The sequence below is a fragment of the Stegodyphus dumicola genome, chromosome 9, assembly GCF_044657685.1.
Source record: "Stegodyphus dumicola isolate Sdum_Otavi_A_Nest chromosome 9, ASM4465768v1".
Classification (NCBI taxonomy): Eukaryota; Metazoa; Arthropoda; class Arachnida; order Araneae; family Eresidae; genus Stegodyphus; species Stegodyphus dumicola.
In genome coordinates, this window is record NC_140776.1 from 12,742,427 (window position 1) to 12,758,652 (window position 16,226).

At 30.0% G+C, this 16,226-nt stretch overlaps 1 protein-coding gene across 1 annotated transcript in view; it reads left to right on the plus strand.

Moving 5' to 3' along the window:
* LOC118190573 (saccharopine dehydrogenase-like oxidoreductase) overlaps positions 1–16,226 on the plus strand; it is a 60,436-nt gene that overhangs the window by 22,412 nt on the left and 21,798 nt on the right. The window contains exons 4-7 of the mRNA XM_085823232.1: positions 3,267–3,396; positions 5,169–5,218; positions 7,863–8,005; positions 13,252–13,369. Of these exons, the coding sequence (XP_085679358.1) occupies positions 3,267–3,396; positions 5,169–5,218; positions 7,863–8,005; positions 13,252–13,369 (441 nt within the window). The remainder of the gene's footprint in view (positions 1–3,266; positions 3,397–5,168; positions 5,219–7,862; positions 8,006–13,251; positions 13,370–16,226) is intronic.

Genomic DNA, 16,226 nt, shown 5'->3' on the forward strand with positions numbered 1-16,226 from the left:
TATAGGCTCATATTTGCTGATCTTCGTAACTGATTCCATAATTAATGTTTCTAATAATGTTCCATTGAATTATTATCAGTGGCTGAGCAGCAAAATCTTTGAATACTGGTAGTTTGAACTAGAATCACATTTTAACCAATGGGCTGGCTGCAAGGCCATTTTCATTGTTCTCCCCATGTGTAACATGAATATGAGCCTATTTTCCTTAGAAAAATCCTTCACAAAGGCATCCTTTCCCTTAGGCAAATAGCCCTCACTTTCTGTGGCATAATAAGCCAACCAAACCAAATTAAATCCTTTAAGTTATAGAAAGGATTTTGTTTTTTTGTAGCATTTTTAAAACCTCCATTCCACAAATCATTGTTTTTGTTGAATAACATTTAACTTAATGTGAAATAATAACTTTTCAAATATGAAAAAAGAAAGAAATTCTGTTGTACAATCATTTATTGTATTTAACTGCAGTGTTAAGTAATTAGTTCATAATCTTTATAAAACTTATTAAGTAAAACTAAATTTTATTTGAATCCAGGAAATAATCATGTGTATTGACCATTTCTTGAAATTCATACTCAGAGGTTTATGTTATTTAATCGCTTAATAACTATTTTTATTTCATGAAAAATAGTCCAGAATAGTCCCCCCCTTTTTTTAGATAATTAAAATTTGAATAGTTCTTGCTTTAGTATATGAAAACATTTAATGGATTTTTAAACAATTCATGTTCACATATATTTTAGTAGCACAATTTTTAGTCACTTCAACTGCCTTCAGACGTGAGTGCTACAGGGTTACAAATCCTTCATCATCTAATCTTTAAGATAACAATGCAGATCATCGTATATTTTTTCAATTTACCAAAAGAAATGTTAAATGTGCCTGATTGTATATACTTCTGAAACATCATTATTAAAAAAAATTGTAATTATGTATTTAAAAATTATTTAATATTCCTTAGGAAAATTTGAATTTACAATGAGCATTTTAATACTACCAGTTTTTACAATATCATATCTTGATAGTTATTGGTAATCTTACAGTGGTCTTCGAGAAATTTCCTCCTTGCCTTCCTTAACTTTTTCAAAAATTGATTTATACTCTTCTGTTGTAAATAATTGATGATCCTTTTCTGATTTCAACATGTCCAAATTATCATCAAAATGTGACTTCATGACTTCTAAATCATCATCCTTTTTGCTTACAAATGCAGTGAAATTTTCGAGACAAATATGCGCATATAGAACAATTGAAGTTGTCAGTCAAACACAAAATATTCATGGGCATTTTGGAAAAATGTTGCTGCCTTCATCTAAAATAAACAATCACCTAATTTTGCCTAGCTGTTGCTAGAGGAAAAACAAACTGATAAGCTCACAAAAGCTACAGTATGGTTTGCATAATGGCGAGGCCCTGATATCGGAAAATCATATGCATGTGTCAAACTCGTATGCCTGTGGGAAGTCTCAAACTCATTGCATTGAAAATTTTTACATTTACCATTCGTTGTTGGAAATTATTAATAACAACTGTTTCATGAGATAAATTATACACCTTAACTGGTTTATTTGGTTCTTATTAATAACAATTGATTAATTACATTGATCATAACATATATCTGTAATAATTTAAAAGTCAGTTATGCAGTAGACAATGTGGTTTATGGAGTGATGAAGATTGGTGCATAGAGATAGTGCAACAGTCAGTGCTGGTCTACTGTTTCTTTACTTTGATTTAAGCAAATACCAATAAATTGGGGCAATAAGCATGCCTGTTCTTGAAAAACTATATCAGTACCTTTTTACATTTTTTAAATATAATTGAAGAAAGGAACAAGTATAATTGAAGAAAGCAGCAAGCATTAGCAAGTTGGCAGTAGAAAATCAAGAGAGAGAATATGATGTATGCAAGATGAAATGCCTGTTCATAAGGATTTAATTTTTCTTTAGTTTTATTTTGATTGGTTAATTTTAATTTTTAATTAGCTAATTTGAAATTATTACTGGCTGAAGCCTTATGTAAGCGCCTACATTATTAGCATTATGCAAGAATCATATGGCATAGATTAATTTTGAAATGACACTGTTTAGAATGGTTTATTAAATGCAGTTACTATTTTTAGAACGGAAAGGGGAAATTACCAAATTAAAAGGGAAAGGTAGTTGTAAATTAAAATTAGAATTTTGACTTTTCTTTGACTCTGTATCTTACACACATGTCAAACATTGCAATAATAAATGAGAGGTTTACTAATTACTTTTTAGATAAATATATTTTATGCAGTAAATAATGAATTAATAGAAGTAGATAATAAGAGATTATGAATTTTTACAGGTCTTAACATCGGCTTAGCAAGAAAGCCAGAATTGCCATCTCTAGTACAGACTCTCTTATTAAATCCATCATTTATTGACATTTTGTAACTTGAAATTTGGCCTAAAATTTCTCTTGTACTCTTGAAATTTTGAGCTGTGTTTTGTGCTGTATAAAATCATGATACTCTGCAGATATGGTGTGATACATAATTAACCCTCTGAGCAGCAAGGCCGTATATATACGGCCTAGAATATTTTTTGTGACATCTGTAAGAACGTATATATACGTGCATATTAAAATATGTCAAAGAAATTAAGGCAATATATCAAAAAAGAAAACAAATCCAGGCATGAAATATCAGGAGAGATTTTACATTAAAATCAAAAAAATAATTTGTTCTCATAGTAGTTTTGGGAAATTTGTGCTTTCTTAGCAAAAACCCTGGCCGCTCAGAGGGTCAAACAAAAGAAATAGAAAATGTATTTAATTCAGTAGACAGTTGTATGAAGGAATTTGCTGGATTTATAGTATTAATTTTAATAAATAAAATATTTGTTTTAAAATATTTAATAATACAGCATAATATCTGTCTCCTTAATGAGTATTATTTTGAAGGGGTCATACTGCATAAAAAATATTAATCGTATAAACTATTGAATTGAACTGAAAGCGGCTTCAAAACTCTGTTTAATAGTTTATGAGGTTTTTAATTCTTAATATAAATTTTGAAGCATCCTACATAGTAGTAATTACTTTAAGAATTATTTTGCAGAACACAGCATTGCTAAGAGACTTGCATTGGTACTTAGAATACACCTTTTTCTGTGTTTTATTCATATTCTTTCTTTTTTTCTCTCCGCTTTTTTTTTTTTTTTTAATATATACCATATTGCTAATTTGTTTATCTTAATTTAGATGTTTTGTAATGAGAATTTTTTTTCATGTTTCTACAGTATTTGGAGACTGTTCAGACAAATTATTTTGATGCTGCTAGAGAAAAGGGTGTCTATATTGTAGAAGCATGTGGATTTGATAGTATTCCTGGTGATTATGGCATTTCATTGTTGAAGAAAAAATTCTCTGGTAAAATTTCCTTGTGATTTATGTAATATTTAAGCAGTTTTTAATATGTTTAGTTAGTATTTATATTGTTAATATTTTTTTATATGTAAATTGTGATGTGCAATAAATGGCCTATTTTTAATATTTTAAGGTAGATTTATTCATTGATATAAATCTATTAAAATTTAAAAATTTTTAAATCATAATTTGGTGATTTCTATAATGTGATTTTTAACCTGTATGTTAATTTCTGAAAGTAATATTTGCATGAATATAATTGATCATTGTTTTTTTAATCATCATAACAAGCAAAATTACCATGAAAATCAATACATTTTTCTTCAAGTTAATATTTTTATTTAGTTATTTAATATCATTATTGGGGCAGAAAATTAGTAGAATTTCATAAAGTTGCAAAGCTTGTGTGATCAGTCATATTATATCTTGTATATTATAAGTCACAGAATGTATGTTTTACATCTGCTAGAAGTGGGATAATTACGCTAGTTTTAAACTTATAAAAGTTTATAAATTTTAACACTGTCTTATTTATTTTTCTTCATCTGATTGAAAGCTTTATTCAAATTTCAAATATGCAAAAGTAAGTTTAAATACTGCAGGTCTTTAACTGGAAATTTATACTAAAGATTAGTAAGATTATATTTGAGGTACCTTTCCTTTTGGAATGTTGTTTCTGTTCTCTGAATTTACCAAAGCTTTGAGAATTTGACAATCTCTCTCTGTTTTTTTAATAGTAAATTGAAATTTGAGAACTAGAATAAATGCCCTGAGTGGAATTACTGCCTTTATCCAGTTATAAGGGTTTTATTGGATTATAATTTAAAATATTTTACTTTTTTACTTTCTTTAATAACGTAAATATCTTAATGAATGGAAGTTTATGAAAGCAGAGACTAAAATAAGTAATTAAAAAATTTAACTAATAGGAGCTGTTTAAATACAGGTCATCATGAGCTGATTGAAAAAGCCATCCTTCTCAGAGGGCTAATTAGTAGTTAGAATAGTAAACTGTTAGTAGTTTTAGGCCAGTAGCTGTATATTTATTTGCAAGTTAAGGAATTTTCAAGTTTTGAGTTGAATGTTATTTAAGTTTGACTAATTGTTGTTCATATAAACTTTTAATTATGTAAATTATTTACTCTTGCAATGATAACATTCGTATCCCAGATCTTCTTTACATACACAAAATACTAATTTCTGGAAAAAGTATTAAAAAACTGAAGGAATTTATTTGGAATGGCGATGAATAAATATCATTACACTTAAATACAAACCAAAAAATTAATATAAATTTATAAACACAGTGCTTAAGGGAAGGATTAAAGTAATAGGTGATAATGAAATTTTAGGGGAGGAACAGAATGAATATTTGTATATTAATGTAGTCTTAATGCATAAACATTTTTCATAATTAAGTCCATGAGAGATACTGCATATATGATAGTTATTTGTATATTTGAGAAAGAATTCTATATTTCTTTTGTATTAAAAAAGGTCATTGAAAATGTAAGATGTGGGCAGTAATCTTTAATGTACTATTCATCTGTTAGAAAAACTGGGCTAGTATTTGCAATTATTTGATTTCTTAAGTAAACTACATGCACTAATGTAAATTATTCATTTTTAATTAATTTAATTGAATATAATTGAATTTGAGTGTTGCATTGATCAAAAATTGTTTTCAGTTTAAAATTTCTTTCAGTTTTTATGTTGAAAATTTTAAGACAGCTAAAATACATAAAAAATTACTAATGCATTAGTTCATGTTTCAGGTGATTTGAATTCTGTGGAGTATTATATTCAGTTTGAGCGAGGGCCAAAGGTAATTCTATATTCTCTTTTAATTCTCTTTTTAATTTGCTTCCAGTTTTGATAATTTGATTTTGCTGCAGTAAATTTTAAAATTTACTCATTAGTTATGTTTCATTACAATGTTTTGGACTTTTATTTTTGCTTGTTGTGTTCATGGCTGTTTTTAAAATTAAAGCTTTTGCAATTTAAAGGCAATTTGATCATTGGTTTAAAAATTATCATTCATTTAGTGCATAATTATTTATTTAGAGTAAAATTTAGTCAAGATATAGCAAATTTGAAATTTTTCCAAATCTTTAAATATACATATGTTTTAGAAATGCTTGAGAGAATGCCACTGTTCAGTATACAGAATTAATTTCAAGAAATTTTCAGATAGAATCATTATAATAGTACTCAGTTGAAGCACCAAATATTTATTATCAGTATGAATGGTAAATATTGGAAGTAAAATGAATTGGGAAGTAAAATGAATTTAAACAGTTCATTATTAGAATGAAAAATAACAAAAATGAACATTTGTTATTCAACAAAATGTATGAATAGTAAATTGTATGAAGATTAATGTTTTAGTAATTTTTTTTAAATGTATAAAAAGAGAAAAAATGGTAATTTCCTTCCTATGTGAATATTTGTAATGATTCTTAGTGGTTTTATCATAATCATTTGTTGTTGATTAAAAAGTTAATCTTAATATGGACAGAAAATATTGAATTTAATGACTAAATCTCTTGCAAAAATTATGAAAACTTGTGGCTATTTCATTCAAACTTGATATTTCCTTCTTTGTTTTATAGTTCATAAAAATTTGTGGTATTTTTCTGTAGAATAACTTTCTTAGAGACTTCTCATTTTTTGTTTTAAATGAAAGTAAAGAACTAGACCAATAAAGGAATTTCATTTGCAAGTTATTTTTATACTTATGAGAAATGATCTTAAAATTATTAAAAATCTTAAGTTCTTATAGATGAAAAATTTTATTTAAATTTGATATGCATTAAAATTGTTATCTATATATGACAAGTAACTAGCTTATGAATAAATTTAAGTTGTATAATTTTGAAGTTTCTAAAATTTCTTAAAATTGAGAGAACACAATTGCCCTTTTTAATGAGGACAATCTGTCCAAGTTTTCTTTGGAAAATATTATATAGTTTATTTTCAAAACTATCAAATATCATTTAAAAAAATAGAGATTCATAAAACTTTCATTCTGTTCCTCAGGTAGCTTTCTTTTGAGAAGCAATGAGCTTGAGGGCATGTTAGAGGCTATTTTTGAAATTTCAGAATAATTAAAAAGTATTATACACAATAATGGTGATTATACTACTAATTTTCAATGCTGGTTTTGTGATATGACCTCAAAAATTTCTTTTATATTTTTTATAATATGATTATTCATTTATCTCTTTTGATTTAAACAATTTTTTTTTTATTTGAATTTACTGTATATTTTTTGCAATAATATGTTTTCACCTTTTGCCTGATTTAGAGTTCATATTTATAAATACAAAGCATGCTCAAAGGAAAGTAGGACTGAATACCTGTATACTTATAAATGGAATAGTAATACATAGGTTTAGTTATATAAATATACTGATTTTATCAATTTAACAAATTTACAGGAGTACAAAATTGACATACCTGTAAGCAAAAATCATCCTGTTCATGGTTCAGATAATCGACTGTTTGCACATAATCACCTTTTTGGTTGAAACAAGTATCCTGTTGATCCTTGAGATTTAAATACCATCAATGAAATAAATTTTTGGTTATGTGTAGAACCATTCTTCAACCTTTTTCTGAGACCTCATCATTATTTGTGAACCTGCATCCCTTCATTGTTTTTTTTTTTTTTAATGGCTCAAACAGATGAAAATCACAAGATGACTAGTCAGGGTTGTAGAGAGGTGTAGAGTGCAAGAAGTTCTATAGTAGATCTTTGCGAATTGTGATAACCTACATGTTGCCATTCCATGCTCATCTGCTTCTTCTCTATATTGAAGAAATGACACAATATTTTGTTGCAAGCAACAGTACAGAATAAATGTACTGCTCTTCCCTCTTTGTGGTAACAAAGCAGATGCTGGAGGCAATCTTATTCATAAAGATTTCTGCACCTTAATGAAATGTTTAGGGGTGTATTTTGTTGAAACCTTGCTATAATAAAGGACACTGCAGTAATTGATTCTTCAATGATAATTTATTGTGTCTGATCTGGTCATAGCATGCCAACTGTAAATGATTAAAATTATTGCATCATTGGAAATCTGCTTTGCATGACATACACACAGTTCCATATACATTTTTGATTTAACTATGAATGTTGGTGTTCCACTAACACATTCGATTGAAAAAATGGGCTTACTTTACACTGAGCTGTTTTAGAAGAATCCTTGGGCACCACATTACTTGTTATGTCGCTTCTGCTTCACTTTGTGATGCGTTATCATGAATTGCTTTAAACTAGATTTCTTCTGTCATATGCAGCTGTCTTAAAATTTCTTATACATGGAATAACAGTTCCACTTTTATTTTGGGCACACTTTATATATACATATAATGTGAGAAATCTTGTGTTTCTTGATGTAAATGATAAGTTCTTATCGTAATTTATTCCTCTGTACAGTATTTGGTAATTTATGAAATTGTAGGGACTGAGTACAAATATTGGTACATTTCTATCTGCTGTTAACTCTGTTCCTGATCATTTACATGGAAAGAAATTCGATACCATGCTTAAAGAAAAAGTTTTTCATAAGGAATTAGTCAAAAGCAAGTATTCATTGCCTTGGAGGTAGGTTAAAATTTTAAGTATCTATTTTTATGTTCTTGAAAACTGGTATGTCAGTACTATAATTATTAAAATCATCTCTACGTATAATAAAAGAAAGAGTCTGTCTCTGTGTGTGTGTGTCTTTCGTACCCGCTGCACGTAAGCTAATAGACCCACGGCTACGAAATTTGGTACATAGGTGCATCTAGACAAGAGCCAGTGCACCTTGAAGCGATTTTTTCAAAATTTGAATTCGAATTTTTTTAAAGTTTTGTGATGAAATCGCATTATTTTGAGACATAATGGGCTATAGGAAAGTGAGATTTTACTCTAAACACTCCATTTTCACATCGTCATGAAACGTAGGCACTTAGCTATTTTACGAACTTAAAATAAATTTCTTGTTTAAATAAATCGATTAAATGCAAATTTATTTAACAAAGGGAGCTTAAGACGTTTTCAAAGGGATTTTTTCTAAAAAAGTTTATTTTTAAAAATGTACAGTTTATTTTTCTTTCATTTTTGGACACATTAAACTTTTATCCTTGCGACTGCTTTTACAAAAAGAATTTGGGAAAAATGATAGTATTTTGTATTTTAAAATAAAAATTTAAATGAAGCTTCCGAGTACACTTCTCACATCTTTAAAAATGTTATCTTGGGAACGATTTTCCTTTCTTATTGTTGTTCATAGATTTTTGATGAAATCGCATCATTTTGAATAGTTTCATTCTTTTAGAAATATGAGTTTGGCAACAATTTTTCATCATATTTCTTATGTCATTGTTTTTATGAGATTGGCATATTTCATTGTCATTTTTTATACATATTATACATTTTTATTGATTTTTTTTTTGATAAAGTTGTTTTGCAGAGTAAAGTTCTGCTTGGAATTTTTTGTTTTGTGAGTTTCTTTCATGTTATTTTCACTGTTTGTAAGATATTGAAAAGTTTTGCATGATTTTTTTTCTTCAACGGAAAGTTGGTTAATTTTTTATTAGGATAATTAATATTTGTATTAAGGGATATAGCTTATTTCATTGTAAATTTTTCTCTTGAAAATCTCTACATATAATCAAAGAAAGAGTCTGTGTGTCTTTCGTTCGTGGTGCACATAATCTAATAGACCCAGGGCTACGAAATTTGGCATATAGGTGCATCTGGACAAGAGCCAGTGCACCTCGAAGCTACTTTTTCAAAATTCGAATCAGATTTTTTAAAATTTTATCTTTTCGATTTTATTTATAATTAGGCATAAATAGTTTCATTCTTTTAGAAATGTGGTTTTGGTAACAGTTTTTCATTCAATTGTATACTGGACTGCTGAAGATCATCACTTTTGCCACTTGGAAAAATGACGGCGATAATTCTGTGCAGTTTTTAAATTTAATGTTTCTCTTGGATACTGGACGTTTGTTAGGATAATTAATATTTGTATTAAAGGCTATTGCTTATTTCATTGTAATTTTGTTATACGTAATAATTTTTTTTAATGAAGTTGTTCTACAGAGTAAAATTTTATGCAGAAATTTAACGTTTGGTGTTCCCTTCAGGCACTTTTCCGGTACATTTAAAAGCCAGACGAAGGCTGACAGCATAGCTGCTAGTTAAGAAATAAATTTCTTTAATGTGTTCACAATGCACTTTAATTTGGGATTAGGTATTTCTTGCTAACAACAGGCATTCTCAGATCAAGGTGCATTTCTTGTAAAATCTGTGTTTGGTATTCATGCTATATAATGTGCATGTAGCCATAATGTTTCCTTTCATGTATGTTTGGCACATTATAACTTATATGCATCTTTAGTATCCAGTATCTTATTTTCTTCTGACCTTCTTTCCTTATTATATTAGTGCATCTATTTCTAGACAACACTATTTATTTTATGCATCTTATAAGATATACCAATTTGTGTTTGAATTATTAATCAGTGTTGAATTTCTGATAGTTTCTTTCTATCTATTGTTTAAAATTAATTGTTATCCTCATTTCCTAAGCAGTTTCTATTTTTTCTTCTAGTTTTCATCATTTTGATACTCTCTGAATTTTTTATATTTTAATTTCTAAAATCTTTGAGCAATATTTCTCTTCATTTTGAGGTTTGCATTGCTGTTAGATGTCAAACTGAAAAATTTCCAGCAGTTCTTGCATACGTTTACATATGTAACAGCATTTTCATCTTTGGTGAAATTAAGTTTTATAGTACTTTTATCTTGGACAAAAAATACTGGAAATAAAGTTATATCAAATAAAATCTATTTCAGACTTCAGAATAATCTGGCAGTTCTATTATTTCGTTTTCATGAAGTCTTAATCAAAATTATAAAAAGTGTATGAAGTGTTACTGATTGACACAGTTACGCTAACACAAGTGTTAGTAAGTATGTTAGTGTATGACTAACACTTAATAACACAATTTTTTAATTTTATATGAGTATTTATTTGTTAATGTTTATACTTTCTTACATTATGACATTTATTATTTATATTCTGAATTATTTTATTGTAAATTTCTGTTGTGTGCTGTACATTTTGTATAGTTTTTAATTTGTGGTCACTCACTTATTTTGTATTTATGTGTTGTTATTTTGCAGCACGTTTAATTTTATGCAAACTGATATTCAATAAATATGAAAATAGATGGGCTTATTCTTATTGAATAACATTATAAATGTGTACACTTTTAACTTGGGCTGATGAAACTTATTCAATAATCCAATGTGCATTTAATGAATGAATTCAATAAATTAAGGCTGCTTTGATTTTTTTTATTATAAAGTGAGTGGAGATGATAATTATTTTTTTCATGCAGAAATCATTTAATGTTAGCAGTTTAATTTAACATAATATTTAAATATATCAAAGAAGAATACTGCACTGCATATTGTGTTCTATGTAACTTGTTTTTATTATCTCTAAAGAATTGCATATAGTTTAATAGTAGAGGGAAACTGTTCTATACTGCTGTAAACTTCTGTATATGTTCTTCAAATTATTTGGTTATGTCTTGATTGAAATGTTTTGGTATATTGTTGTAGAAACCACTGTGTCATCTTTTGTTTTAAACTTCTATTGAAATCAGTTGACAGTTATAATTAAGGAAGAGTTTGGTTTTCTATCTTCAAAAAGAGTTTTGAATCATACAAAGTTTTGATTGAGTTTTATACACTGGTTATCATAAATTAAGGGAAAATCACGATTACTGAAAAAGTTAACTGTAGAATTTTATGAAACATACCCACAATGTACAACACATAGTAAGGTATCAAAAAACATAAAAATAAATTACCAGACAATTATGGTAGTATAGCAGTTAGCACATGTATAAAATGAACAAATCGAAGGTGTCAGTTTCCTATAGGAAAAGTACCTTCAATATGGAATATGGTCGCCTCTAGAAGCAATACAGCACATACAGAGATGAGTGATGCTTTCAATTATGCGGTCTATCAGTTCCATAGGAAGGAAGAGCCATTGCTCTTGCAAAGCAGTTGCAAGTGCGGCAAGGGTCTGAGGGGGCAGATTGAGAGCAGCTAGACATCTTTCTAAAGCATCCCAAATGTGCTTGATAGGATTCAAGTCCGGGGATCGAGCTGGCCATTCCATGTGTATAATTGTTTCATGTTGAAGATAATCATCTACGATGCGAGCAGCCCTGTGTGGTCTTGCATTATTGTCCTGTAACAGGAAAGCATCACCTATTGCCCCGGCTCATGGGCACACATAAGCATCAATGATGTTATCTCTATAAACCAGAGCATTCACGGTTTCTGTTAGAAAGACATGGAGGTCTGTGCGTCCACCCAAAGAGATGCCACCCCAAACACAGACACTGACTCTTCTGTACGCATCTCTTTAACAGATGTTTGACAAATGATAACGGGTTCCAGGTTCTCTCCATATCAAATAACGCCTACTATCACTTTCTAGACTAAATCTGGACTCATCCGTAAAGAGAACAGCCCTCCACTGATCAGGCGTCCAGTGGACATGTTGTTGTGCCTATTGCAAACGGTCCCTCTTATAGCGTGACGTGAGCGGCACACAAATGGCTGGTCGTCTCGCATACAGACCACCTTCGTGAAGCCTTCTACGCACAATTGACGTTGACACCAACCTTCCGGTGGCTGCAGTAAGGGAGGATCTAAGAAGAGTCGGAGTAGTGGTTCTATTCCTGCATGCACATAATGTCAAATATCGGTCATCGGCGCTCGTCGTAGCAGTTGGCCGTCCTTGGCTTAACCTCCTAGATGCCGAATCTATGGTTTGAAATTGCCTCCAAAGTCTGTGAACCACAGAAGGACTCGCATTTAGCCATCTGGCCACTTCTGTGTGACTTTATCATGCCTCTAGTCTCCCAATGGCTTTCCATCGTAGTTTTGCAGGCGAATGATGCCTGGAGTTCATTGTTACAAATTGGCTATCTCAGATTTCTAGTGTCACTATCACAGTGAAATATGTGGGCTTGCTCTCAAACATGGACTTTTATTCTCCTCGCAGATTTCATAGTCCGAGTGCAGTGCCACTAATTTACATATTGCAGTTTTACTTAGCTACTCTTACTTGGCAACATATTCAAATGTTACACATTTTGGCTTATTTTTGAGGGAGTTATCGCTATTTTTGTGATTTTTCCTTAAGTTATGATAACCAGTGTAGAATTCAAGTATGCAGCCTTTACTGTTATGAAGTATGACGACCCTTGGTATAAATAACTTAACATATCTGTTAGAGATCTCTATTTAGTTGACAGTACTGTATGCTATTTGCAGTTTAAGATGAATTTGCTATGTGATTTTTAAATTTTCTTCTGTGAGCAATTTAGCACTCGCACTCTGTGCTTACAACTTGTTGAGTTAGAGATATTTAACCCTATATTTTTAAGTCTGTTATATTCATTCCTGTGTTAGAGTACTTCTACTTTTATATATAATTTTTGCATGACTTGCCTTTAACTGATATCTTCAAATATAAGAAATTATGCTTGGAGCAGTGATATAGGTTTAAGTTTTCCTCTTCGTCTGTTTATTTATTCTGCCAGTCTTTGCAATAATGTAAATCCTCCACAAACTTATCCTGCAAATGCATTAACATAGTTTTGGTTGAAATTTTCTTGATCTTGCTTTTGTTCTGTCATTTTTTGTTAAAAAATATGTCACTAATATATTCAAATTGTTAAAGCTTATTTTAGTTTATTTATATTTTAGAATTATGTATTGATTATTATTAGTACTATAATTTTCTTTCTTTCTTTTTTTCTTTTTAGAATGCCCCTTTTCTACAGTGATTTAGTTAAAGGATGGTGTTTCTGGTTTGTAGGTCCTGATGAAAGAATTATCAAAAGAAGTCAAATGTTTCGTTATGAATATCTGAACGAAAGACCGGTATGCAAAATAAAATTATTCTGAATCAAAAATCAAGAGTTTAACAATTTGTTTCACAAATAGAGAATACTGCTACTTTTTAAGATCTTATTTTATCCCTTTTGCCTCAAATTATGTGATGGAATGTTGAATAAATTGGTACTTAGTGCTGTTTAGGAACTGTGAGAGAGGGCGGAAGTATTTTATAACTCGTGCTAAAATAAAATCCAATATTCATCAACAAAAATGGTAATAAAATTTCAAAGGAGAAAATGCAAACTTTTTTAATAAACTAAAGAACTAAGCCACTAAACTATTAGTCTTAAACTTGCTTCTCAATAATTAAGAACAATAGAATTAAAAGATAATAATGCACTGTATTCATCAATATGCTCCTTATCCATGGACTATCCAGAGATACAGACTAAGAGTCGATAAGTCAAATTTTAAAAAGATGGGCATTCAGACAATCGTGCTTAGTCAAAAGATGAAGAATGACTATATGGTTACAGGATGAAAAAAATCTGAAATACATAGCTTTGAACTAGTGAGACATTCCCAGGCCTTTTCCTTTGCTTCATTTGATAGGTAGGAGGCAATCCTCCCCTTAAATGTTAATTTAATTTGGCCACAATGAGCAGGAATGCACTGCAAGACAGTTCAGTCAGCCAGAGTGATGAGAATCTTCCTACATTTGTATATTCATTCGGAAGTGCAAAATATATCGTTGGAAATAGCTTCCAAAGTACCTTTGCTGTCAGACAAAATAACAGCCCAAGAGAAATTATTCTTCCGAGCGCTTAATTGATTCAGAGCAGCAAATATAGCCTCAAGTTCACCATCAAAATTGGTAGTCTCTCTTCCCACTGCCGTATAGAATGCAAAATGGTTACAATAGATTCCTACACCAGCTCCAGTACCTCACTCAATCATGGATCCATCAGCGAGGCGATGCTGTGACAGATTTAGCTTTAACTAGGGTGCACCACAAGGAGACCTGTCACGTTATACCCCTTATCAATTCCATGCTGTTCTGCACACTCAATCTCAAAACTTCTGGTTGCTTTAAAAGGTATAAAAAGATGTACCTGTAGTTACACTCATGCCATCTTCTAGAGTGAAAATGGATGCGTGTGTGTGTATATATATATGCTATAATTTCTATAAATATCTTGAGATTCTTTACTGTGTAGCTAGAATGAGGACTCCTTGCATTAACTTGGCAAAAGCTGATGGCATCATAGATCTATAGCAGAGAGGAAAAACATGTAGACATGGTCATAGACAAGACATAATTTATTGCTGGACACTTATTTCTTAGGACACGTATTTTCACTCATACATGATAATGGGCGCAATATGTACTCCACAATTTTGTATATCTTACATTTTGATGGACTAAACACAACAGAGGGGGAACAACACATCTTAATGGCAGGCAGCAAGGTGAAGTAGAAAAAGGGAGAAAATAAGTGCAACATTCAAAAAAGTAGTCAATAGGTTCTTTATTCTGATTGGATGAGAGCTGTCTGCAGTATTATATAAGCAAGCATAAAATGGATTAATTTTGAAAAGATGCACTTCAGAAAGTTATTCTAAATATGTGCCACTTTTAGAAGAGAATGGGAAATTAAAAAGTTAATAAAGGCATAAGTTTTATTTTCGTGTAAAAAGTATGTTTGCCGAGTATATATAATTACATACTACACAAATTTACAATCAACTAGGAAGTGATTTTATGGTAAAGTTGCACATGTTCCATCTTTTTCTGATACAGTCAAAAGTCTTTAATCCGGAATGATCTATAACCCGGACCTCAAAGCTACAAACTTTCTGCGTATGCGTTTACGCATGAGCATAATACTTTTACGCATGAGCATAATACGTTTACGCATGCGCGTTTAATGTAGAATGGACGGTATAAGCTAAGCTAAAATTATCTAATCATCTATTTCAGTTAATGTAATGGAATTGCGTTGTTCCTTAATCTTAATTGGATCTGGCGTATTATTTTTTGCAGACTGTTAGAGCAATTTTATAAAAGTAAGCTTGAACTTTTGATTATGTCAAAAAGAATTTCCGATTCTGGAGCTGCAAAAGGATCTACAAAGCGAAAGCATCTTTTGATGTCTATCAAATAAAAAGTGGAATTGCTGCAAAAAATGGATAAAGGAATATCCTTTTTTTCTTTAACCATTCCGAAATCTGTTTATCAATTTCACGCTGCTCTGCCGGGGGGGGGGGTCGCGGCACGCAATAAACTGGAAGTTGATCTGTCAGCATTATCCTTATCTTCAGGGCAGATGTTTTTATTTTATTTGGCTTATAATTCCTTACTAAATGTAGTATTTCATCTCGATGTACTCCGTCTTTGGTATGATTTAAATCAAATTCTTCGTCGTTATAAATATCATGAATACACATCAAATAGTTTTCTGGTTGCAATTTTCTAATTTCGACTATGCGTAATGTATGCTTTATGCATGCGCGCTTTGAAAGAAATGTTTAATAAAGTAAACAAATAAATATTAAGCATTTTTTCTTTTTGTAAATTTTGATACCCTTTAGATAATAATTTCTCTTTATTTCATAAACTACGGTTTCATATTTTTAATTTTATAATTTCTGCATGCCATCTTACCAGATTTAAACTGATGATCTATAATCCGGAATCGCCGAAGTCCCGACGAGTCCAGATTAAAGACTTTTGACTGTATAAATTTAAAAAACATTCTCTATTCGTAAAAAGCAAATTTAAAGTTAAATTTTAAATAATGAAATTAATGCAAACAAATGATTAATTATTCCTGCGAACTAATCTACAATATCATTTAAATTCTAAGAGCATATGTAAATAATTGCAAGTATCAAAATCCAT